The 11342-nt window shown below is 33.7% G+C and overlaps 1 protein-coding gene across 1 annotated transcript; it reads right to left on the bottom strand.

The window, feature by feature from the left end:
* Positions 1–4726: 4726 nt before the first annotated feature.
* On the bottom strand, positions 4727–10529 carry LOC143557993 (uncharacterized). The gene is made up of 7 exons (XM_077046927.1): positions 10517–10529; positions 9502–9672; positions 9228–9420; positions 8882–9141; positions 5549–5562; positions 5372–5446; positions 4727–4843 (listed from the first exon to the last, which is right to left on the bottom strand). The coding sequence occupies exons 2-7, from the start codon at positions 9668–9670 to the stop codon at positions 4727–4729; spliced, it is 828 nt and encodes a 275-aa protein (XP_076903042.1). The 5' UTR covers positions 9671–9672; positions 10517–10529.
* Positions 10530–11342: the final 813 nt, after the last annotated feature.

Genomic DNA, 11342 nt, shown 5'->3' on the forward strand with positions numbered 1-11342 from the left:
AACCCTTTTGCATCTTCACTCTCTTGATCATCAGTCTATCCTCCTCATTCTTTAAAGCATCAGTTCTTGCGTCTTCAATCCTTTGTCAGGGATAGAGTTCATACTTGTATAGATTATTGGCTTTAGCTGTTTATACGTCTTCAATCCTTTGTCAAGGATAGAGTCCATACTTGTATAGGTTATTGGTAGGGCTGTCACTTTTACCCGAAACCCAACCCGAGAAAACCCGTATATGAACCAGAACTAACCCAACCTGAGAAACCCGAACCCGAGAAAGGCTAACCCAATCCCGAACCGAAGTAATTTGGGTTGGTTCTTGGGTCCGAATTCTAGGTTTCGGGTCAGCCTGAAAAACTTGAATAAACTTTTAGTTTTAAAACCACATATATTTTTAGGTGTTATAGGCTAAGCTTTAGCCGCTGACATTATCAAAATTTACTCCAAATCGACTATTCTCATTCCACCTATTATGAATCGATTGTTATTGTTTATTAATGTTTCAATTTATGACTAAAAACAAATATAAATCCAACACCCTAATCATGACATATTGAAGATGATTATGTCGGTCTTATTTATTATGGTTGAATTTTGTTAAATTTTACCTTTTTTAGGATGTTTTATCGGTTTATTTTTGTTTTGTTATTGGTTTATTTGCATTACGGGAGTAAAAAAGAATATGTTACATTTAAATTTACCAATGTATTTTTTTTTCCTAGGATACTCGAAACTCGATTAACCCAACCAGAAAAAACCCAAACCCGAGCCCGAAGAAACCGTGAGAGATTTGGTGGGTTTCAAGTCTGGATTTAAAATTTGAAACCCAAAGAACCCGACCCAAAAAACCTGAAACCCGAAAAACAAACCCGAAGAACACCCCTAATGTGGACTGAACAAAATGAAACCGAATTCACCCTCAAATCAAGACTAAGAACCGAATCGATATGCTTATTTGGTCTGTTCTTGGATAGTTCATGTCGGTATCCCGATTATATAATTCAACCTGAATTTTGTTTTGCTTTGGCTTGAAAAGGTCTTAATCTACTTGTAGGTTTTTCTGAGACTTTATGAAAGTAGTAAAATGGTTTCAATTCGAAATACATTGTTGAGAGTGGTTCATATACACATGAATAGTAAAATACTTAAGCACCTATCCTCTCTTTTGTAGCTCCTTAATCTATTGGTTAATTTTTAATGGTTTCTCTTTTATTCAATGTTGGTCAACTTTTGGTAACACTAAATTTTATAAATATTAAATAGTGTTTATTTCACTAAATTTAAAACAAGTCAATTGTAGGTATTTAGGACCATTCTAGATTTAGGACCACGTTATGGAGTAAGTATAAAGAAATAAAAAAACTAGTGGTAGACAGCAATTTTGAAAATTGAAACACAACAATATCACTTCAACAAAGAAAAGAAAACATAGGAAATCAGATATAAAAAATAATGTATGATTACTAAGGAAGATGGTTCGCAGTTGATTGCGATGTTTTCTAAAGAAGAAATTAAAAAAGTTGTTTTTGATTGCAAATGGGGATCGAGCCCCCGGTCCGGATGGCTTCAATTTTAAGTTTATTAAACAGTTTTGGGATCTGTTTGAGGCTGGTTTTGTTAGACATTATTAATAGAGGATGCAGCCCGTCTTTTATTACTCTGATTCCTAAGTGTAAGGATCCTCAAAATTTAAACGAGTACAGGCCGATAAATTTGGTAGGAGTTATAAACAAGGTGATCTCCAAGGTTTTAGCGAACCTTTTAAAGAAGGTGTTGGGTTCGGTGATTTCTGAATACCAATCTGCCTTTTTGGAAGGGAAGGTTATTTTGGATGGGCCGCTTATTGTGAATGAGTTAATGTCTTAGGCGAATAAGGTCAAGTATAAATCTTTTTTCTTGAAGATTGATTTTGAAAAGGCGTACGGTAACGTTAATTGGCAGTTTTTAGTGTCGATTATGGCCCAAATGGGATTCCCAGATCTTTGGTGTAAATAGGTTTTAGGGAGTTTAACCTCAGCCCGCTCTTCGGTTTGGTTAACGGGTCTCCGGCCTTTGAGTTTCAATGTTCCAAAGGTATGAGGCAAGGCGATCCTTTATCACCTTTTCTATTTCTCTTTGTCATGGAAGCTTTTTCTAGTATGATTTTAAAAGCTGTGGAAGGTGGGATTTTTAATGGCTTCCAATCTCCGAGGCGGGGTCCGTTGGTTTCCCATATTTTGTATGCGGATGATGCCATGATAATTGGAGAGTGGACTGGGCCAAACTTAGCAAATGTTGCTAGACTTTTGAGATGCTTCCATATGTGCTCTGGTCTTAAGATAAATTTGCAAAAGTCAACGCTATTTGGTTGCAATGTTGGCGAGTTGGAGATTGGCAACATGGCGAGTGTGCTCGGGTGCCAGGTTGGTAGAATTCCGTTCTTACACCTTGGTATTCTTGTGGGAGCCAATATGAATAAAGTGCATAATTGGAATGGGATAATTGAAGTGTTTGAGAAAAGATTAGCTTTATGGAAATCTCACTCTTTGTCTATTTGTGGGAGAGTCACACTGATTAAGTCGGTTTTGGAAAGTTTATCGGTTTATTATTTCTCCCTTTTCAAAGTTCCGTGTAAAGTGGTCGAGACTCTTGAAGGAATTATAAAAAGATTTTTGTGGGGAGGTTCTGACAATGCTAGAAAGATTCATTGGGTTGCTTGGGAAAGGGTGGCTCTTCCGAAAGACGGGGGGGGGGGGGGGATTGGGCATTAGTAAACTTAGAGATGTGAATAATGCCTTGGTGGTGAAGTGGCTCTGGAGATTCAAGACAGATACAAAGGGTTGTGGAAGCGAGTCATAGAGTCTATTCACTCGTACGGTTCTGATTGGGACGCGATTCCAGGTAAAAAAGGGAATACAGGGGTTTGGTTAAATATTTCCAAAGTTGTTAAAAATTTAAAATTGGATGGGAAGAAAGTGGCTGACTACATTTGAGGCAAAGTTGGAGATGGTAAAGAGGTGGGTTTTTGGGCTGATGTTTGGATAGGGAATTCAAGTTTAAAGGAAAAGTTACCAAACCTATTCAAACTGGAAAGAGATAAGTATTGTAAAGTTAGTGATCGTTTTTGGAGAGAAGGAAATCAGTTCGGTTGGGCTTGGGATTGGTCAACCCCAAATTCGCAGATTGAAAAGGAAGAATGGGAAAGGTGTTTCCAACTCATTAATGCTGCTGGTTGGTATGGGGGTTCAGATTTTTGGGAATGGGTGGGAGATAAGGCAGGAAATTTCTCGGTTAATTCGGTTAAGAATTTGTTTATTCAAAGCCGAGATAATAGTAATAACTATAAGATGAGATGGAGCAAATGGGTCCCTGCGAAGTGTAATATTCATGTCTGGAGGGCGGAGATGAACAGGATTCCAACTATGTTGGAACTTGAAAAAAGGAATATCCCAATCGCAAATCGCTTGTGTATGTTGTGCGAGTCTAGTTGGGAGTCGGCGGACCATATATTTACGGGTTGCGTGATTGTGGCGGTTGTTTGGGAAAATATAAGACGGTGATGTAAGATCCCTCCTATTTTTGTCTTCTCGGTTAGAGACTTGCTTGACATCTCCGATTTTGTGGGCGTAGAAGCGAGTATAAAGGATGTCATTCATGGGATAATTATTATTACGTGTTGGAGAATTTGGAAAATGAGAAATGAGAGATTGTTCGAAGGAAAAAAGGTGAAGATCGAAGAGATAATATGTGATATAAAGTCCTTAGGATTCCTTTGGTTTAAAAATCGATCTAAATGTAATGTTGTAGATTGGTCGAGTTGGTGTACTTTTAAGTTTAAGTAGTTGGTTTCTGGTTGGTGGGCGCCCTCTGGGTTGTGGAGGGGGTTTTGTTTTTCTGCGGTTTTTCTTTCGTGCCGCTTGTTCACATAAATTTTACCATTAAAAAAAAATACGTCAAAGTCATAAGTCATATGTACTTACTTAAGGCCTTTTATCATACTTTAATAACAACTAAACAAACCATATAAATATAGAAAACATATTAAACCAACACAAAAATATTTAACATAATTTTTTACCAAATTATTAAGCATTCATATTGTCTACATAAAAAGTTAATAATTACACAACCACAAAACCAAACGAAGACATAAGCATGTTCTAATTATATTAGTCCATCATCAGGTTCTTCAACATTCCACCAAAAGAAAGTCATTTTGCTTCACAACCTGAGAAACAAAATAAACCATAGCATCCTGATTAAATATACAACTAAAATCTTAACGTATTTTATAATGAGTTTCAATTCAATATTAATAAAGTTGTTAAATACAACTATAATATCTATAGGATTATTTAATCCCAGTATAACTTAATGCTATCATTCTAGAAAAAAACAATATACATGTATAATATAAACAGCTTTGCATATCTATTATATGTGTTAACTTTAACATAAAATGCAAAAGGCAAGTAAATACATGTTGTAATATAAACATATCATCTATACCATCTGCACTGTATTAAAATTACCTATAATTACTTAAGCTAATATACCAATTAATAATATATCATCAAAACGCAGAACTAAATAATTATTAAAATGAAAAACAAAATTTACAATACTTTATGTATATTACATGTATTCTTATGTATTAAAAGTATACTAATAATTCAATTTTCTTCAACAACTAAACATTATAAATGGAGACTCATAAGTAATTTAACTAAGTTATTGAAAGTGTGTTACCTTATGCTTCATCTTCATAATCAAAATCTTGTGGAAGATCATCAAAATCAGATTCATAGTTCACACATCCTAATAACCATTTAGGCTTATTACTAACTTCATGTTCTAATTCAAAATGCTGCAGCATTAATAAAAAAAATCAAATAGCATATACAAATATATATTTACATTTAAAATGAGGTGCATACCTAGTGTGGACCTCAAACTAATCTCTTTATCAATTATTGAACGAAATGAAGTTAACTTGAAACCAAACATACAATCATCAAAGTCTTGACATGGATTGACATGGGTGTTTGGATCGAAGACCAACTTGTTTGGACAATCAATGACTTTATAGTTGGAACCATTTAAAACAACGCTAGGATTCATAATTGTCAGAGTCGCGTTTTCGTTCAAAAACCTTTTGAAACGAAAAATGTCTGGTTTAAAAACTGTAGCTTGCATTCAATTCTCCTTTTATGAAATAAGAATATAATGAAAAGAAACACGTGCAAATAATTATTGAAAAGAGACTAAAGAGTATTAATTATTACAGAAAAACAAAATATAAAATAATTAGGAACTTACATATTAGCATCTCAATCAAGAAGTCCTCGTTTGCGTGCTTGTTATTCTCGATGGACCAAATTCTCAAAAATCTAACCTTAACAATTGATGGAGAGGTTTTGAGAACATCAATTTCATTTAACATTGTAAACCTTTGAACCTCTATTGTAAGCTGTTTTAATAACATGATGAAAGACTTTAGTGAAAAATGATGAAAGCCTTTAGTAAAATAACTTCGTTTGAATATAAAGTTTATAAATAAGGGATGAAAAACTTGCATTGTAGAAGCTTCAAAGTCAAAAGATTGTTATGAATGTGTAGAATACATCTTTGAATGACTGTTATATAGTAAATACAGAGATGGTTATTCTTGTTAAACCTCATCATAAGTTTAAAAACAATTTTATTTTAATGTAACAATAAATAGAATCAATTTAAATACATCACCTACTTAATATTCCGGAGGTTGATTTTTGGAAATACCAAAAATTACACTCATTGAATAATATTAAAGTAATTTAATCATAAATAGAATATTATGATTTAATCATAAATAAGATATCTGTATAGGTGGTATAATTTAATCATAAATAGAATATTAATTTCAATATTTATTAATTAACAATCCGAAACTTAATTTTTTAAACTAACAAAAATTACACTCGCTGATTAATATTAAAATAATAAATTAAGTTTTTAAAATGGTGTTTTAGAAAAGACCCACCCAAATTATAGACAATTCCTATAGTACTTAAATTATTTTAGGAATTATTAAACCTCATAAGTTTAGAAACCATAAATACATCACCTACCCAATATTCCGAAGGTTGATTTTTGGAAATACCAAAAATTACACTCACTGAATAATATTAAAGTAAGATATTTGTATAGGTGGTATAATTTAATCATAAATAGAATATTAATTTCAATATTTATTAATTAATAATCCAAAACTTAATTTTTGAAACTAACAAAAATTACACTCGGTGATTAATATTAAAATAATAAATTAAGTTTTTAAAATGATGTTTTAGAAAAGACCCACCCAAATTATAGACAATTCCTAAAATACTTAAATTATAATCTAATTATAGATTTGAAATTTGAAATTCAAAAATTTAAATATTTAGTAACATAATAGGACTATGAAGATAATATTTACTGAGTTTGACTAAATGTTTGAAATTATATAAATTTCCTCACAAACTAAGTTTGACTTTCATTATTGTTTTAGAAGTAACTGAGTTGACTTTTATTATTATTTTATAAATTTTTAATTACATATGATTTAATTAGAAATAATAAACACAAAAATGAATCATAGTAAACAAATCAGAATCATAGTTAACACTTTATTATATGAAAAAATAAAGAATTTTATTATATAAATTTCTAATTATATATGATCTAATTAGAAATAACGAACACAAAAATGAAACATAGTAAATAAACTAGAATCATAGTTAAACACTTTATTATATGAAAAAAAAATAAAGTATTTAATTATATAAATTTCTTATTATATATGAAATAACTAACATGGTTAATGTTACAAACTGATATGAAACTAACATGGAATTAAGGACAGTATATTGAAAAACTCTCAAATTAACATACCAAGAGATAGAAGATGGAGACGAATACATGTTAAAACGTTTTGGTGTAACATCGATTGAACATGGAGCGATTGAAGATGTATCATACACTGTATTTAAGGGTTATTTGAGAAATTCATAAAGGGGTTTCTCAATTGTTTTGATAAATGACAGATTGAACATGGATGGAAGTTAGACGGTTGTAAACAATGGAGAAGAGGGACATCGGGGAAACAATTGGGCAGCATAAGACAATTAGGGTTTAGATGTTGAGAACTATGATGTATATATGTGTGAACCCTCGGGTGGGCAATTAGGGTTTAGATGTTGGACAGCATAAGCCCTGCTTGCGGTGCGCACATATGATGTATATATGCGTGAACCCTCGGGTGGGCAAAAGTGAAATTGCACTAATTTTGACGTTATTTTACTAATCTCGTGAAAATAACGTTAAAAGTGACGGACGGTTAATCAGGCATCATGTAGTGGCGTTGATAGCCGAAAGACAAGGGTACATGCACCGATCAGCCGGTGTCCCGATGATTGAGTGCTATGTGCCTTATGTCCAAGGCTTGATGCAAAACTACTATCGAGCCGGGGGTCTCACCGGAAGCAGCCTCTCTATCCTTATGGGGTAGAGGTAAGGCTGTCTACATCTTACCCTCCTCAGACCCTACCATAGCTTTGCTATTGGTGGGATATACTGAGTACGATGATGATGATGATGATGATGATGATGTTGAGAACTATGAACGGGGATGTATTAAATGGGAATTGGGTCATCGGGTCATAACAAAAAGACGGGTCACATGTGTTTCATAATATGTTGATATAAATTTAATGGGTAATATGTGGAAAGTAGATATATGAAAAGTTGATGACATGGAACCCTGTGTGGACAACCTAGGTAAGTGACATGTGTACATATTGTGTTGCTTTAATAGATTAGTAGTATTACTTGAAAAAACAAAAACAAGTTACGAGTAATGTGTACGGACAAATCATGAGTATTTTTACAACCGATGTTGCTTCTTTCTTTTTGTGTTTCCTTTCCAGGAAACAGATTCGTTTCCAGGAAAATTTCGGGTTAGGGCACGGGTTGTGTATGGGGAACGAATTCGGGCATGGGTGGAGTTTGGTGTGTGTTTCCTTTCCAGGAAACAGATTCGTTTCCAGGAAAATTTCGGGTTAGGGCACGGGTTGTGTATGGGGAACGAATTCGGGCATGGGTGGAGTTTGGTGGTTTACGGTAGTCTCTATTTCTAATCGGCAAAACTGTAAAATGCTTCGTTTAGGTCGGACCGGTCAGTTTCCAGTTAGAATATCTGTTACTTTTAAATGATTATAAAACATTATAATTTGTAGTCTTCATCAGTTCATAGACTACAAACATAAATGGACTTGTTTTGGTATGTAAATATTTGACATTTTGTCAAATCTTGCTACATACATTACAATCTTGACCTTTTGCCTTTTAGGTGAAAATTTTGTTGACCGTCCACCCTGAAGCCGAATTAAAAAGTATCACCGTTCGCAGCATTCCAAAGTATGTTGTACATATTCTTTACATGATTGATGATACGATACAGATTCAAGGTACTAGCTATTACGGTTTCTGAAACTCTTCCATCGTATGACATCTCGATATGTGTTTCCGAAAAGTCAGTCACATTGTGGTTATTGTGAAACAGTGTCATAAGAAGAGACCAGCACCTCATAAGCCCTTCACGCTCCTACCAAAACCAGATGTAATGCATCTACATATGATGCTATATCATCATACCATAAAAATGAAAAATAAGAAAAGAATATTAAGTAATGGGTTAAGAGGCCCTTATCTCAGAGTTACATCCATTGCATTTCACACGAAAGCATGTTCACAGAATCAAGCAGGCAACCCTTAAAACCGGAAGAAAAATATCGTTTTCAAAATATGCAAACGGTTCATATATCCTATCTTGATTGTACAAAGCCTCTATCTATCAGATGGTCTTGCTACTTGCGATGCTTACTTCTTTTCTCCTCCTTTTTCTTCTTCTTTTTTTCATCAACAGACGACTTGTGCCTTTTGCGATCATGCTTGCTTCTTTTGGCCTTTCTCTCTCTTTCTTCACTAGACTCGTCATCTGAATTGAGATTATGAGGCTTTTCGGGACCAAGAACAGCACGTCTGCTTTCTCTATACCCCATGTCGATATACCCTTCAGAATCAGGAAGGTATGGGCCTGTCTCATCCATCCTCGAACCGACGGTACCCCTACCTCGTTTGGCCCTGCCACAATCAAACAAGTGAGACTGGTCACATACACACGCACGCACATGAAAGGAAAGCAGAGGAGATAGACAGTAAGTACTTACCTTGAGTGCAAGAATTCCTCAATCTCGTTGTCCCTGAGTTCACCTTTGATCGCGCTGTTGCTTGATGAAGCATAATCCTCAACCCTTCTAGTACTTTTCGGTTTTGAGCCACTATCTTTTTTAGACCTATTATCCATTTCCTTCTCCTTTTCACGTGCCCGCCACATCTCATTTACTTCCACAGCACGATTAGCTGAAAAACATATCACGTTTAAGTCAGACTTCCTGAATGTTTCATTTGAAAAGCCAAAGAATTATTTTTTATATAACTTACATTGTTGCACACCAAGAACAGTTGCAGTGAGGAACCGTGAGTTTGGCCTAACCCTCACATTAGGAGGATGCAGATATGCATCTATTCCATCTCTTGCAGCCAGCCGCCTCAATTCTGCTGCTTCTTTCATCAGAACTGCAGCTATTCTATTTTCAGTCTCGAGATCCATCTCTGTATGTTTATAACATATATTTATCAACTTACCACGCAATGCAGAAGGACTAATAGTTAGTCGAAAAGAGGCACAGTATATATAGTTAACAGTATTCATCCGATATCAGCCAAATGCCCATTAATCTTTAACACACTCATGCTATCAGCAAATTATAATCAAAATAATCCACACTAACCAAAAGAGACCGCCAGCAGTATGATGTTAGTATCCAAGTCTTTAAAAAACTCATTTCAATGCTTCTATATATTAAATACTGATATTAATTTCTCCATTCTAATAGACAAAACACTAGATAAAAAAAACTCTACTAGAGGTGCAAAAAAACCAATACCCAAACCTGGCCGAACCCTACCCATAGGGTATGACTTTCAGTGCTGAAAACCCTTACACGATATACACCAGCTAATACCCGAAAACTGGTTCAAGTTATAACTGAAACCCGGGTTTTTAACCTACCCGAAAAATACCCAAAAAAAAGTGCTTAACCCCTTAAAAAAAAACCCGAGCTATACTTGAAAAATACCACAAAAAGTGTGGCCCCTTATAAACCCGATCTATACCTGAAAAATAACCCAAGAAGTGCAACCTCTTAAAAAGAACCCCGATCTATACCCGAAAATAGGGTTTTTTTTATACGGGTATTGGTATTGAAATGTTGAATAATCAAAGTGATGAAGCAACTGAAATGAAATAATTGAAACACTTAATCAATTGAAAATACTTGCTCCTAACTAATTCACTTTTGTAAATTAGAAAACTCTAAAATCAATTGTAAGTAGGATAGATCTAGACCTTAGCTTAGATAGGGTAAAAGATGATGAAAATAATAACAAAAGTAACCTGATTGATTATTCAGATGACGATCGATGTCAAGAGAAGAGAAGAAACAAGGCTGAGGCGACACAACGATTATTATTGTTATTCTGTTTCTAGCGGCTTCTCTTCCTTCTTCCGTTTTGCAAATCCAACTATTTTTCCCTTTTTATTATTATTACTAGATGTTATCCCACGGGATTGTTTTACATTATTCGTTTTCAATATTTATATATTTATATTTGAATTTTAATTTTATTTATTGTAAGAAAGTTAATAATTAATTTTTAGCTATATAGGTTTGGTGAAACCTTTACCCGTGAATTCGAGTCAAATGCGTGAGAAGCCTTCATTTACAAATAAAGCAATATGATGGCTTGAGAGAATGGTTGTTTTACATTTTTTGTTTTTTAATATTTACTTTTTGGATTTTAATTTTCTTTATTATAAGAAAGTTAATAATATACTTAGCGTTTGATGATAAATTGGTTTAATAAAAAATGATATGTTATAACCCGTTTAAAAGCTATCTGGATTTAGTGACCATGACCCGCTTATGTTTTTACTATAAAATTGTTCATTAATTATAAATAATATCTTTTTCTTTTTAAATTCACAAAAAAAAAAAATTGGATATTAAATTTTAGTATATCCCTATTTTATAGGATTTTCTTATCAAATAATTGGTAAGATTAATTTTTAATTTAATGAGATGTTATAACCCGTTTAAGAGCTATCTTGTTTTGGTAAGACACATAGCCATGAATTTGGGTTAAATCAATGAGAGGCCTCCATTTAAAAATCAAGCAATCTTGTGGCTTTCATAAAAGGGGGAAGCGACCACATCGCGACA

This window comes from Bidens hawaiensis, unplaced genomic scaffold (genome assembly GCF_021521415.1).
Source record: "Bidens hawaiensis isolate Kalapana, Puna unplaced genomic scaffold, B.hawaiensis_p1.1 tig00019313_1, whole genome shotgun sequence".
Lineage (NCBI taxonomy): Eukaryota > Viridiplantae > Streptophyta > Magnoliopsida > Asterales > Asteraceae > Bidens > Bidens hawaiensis.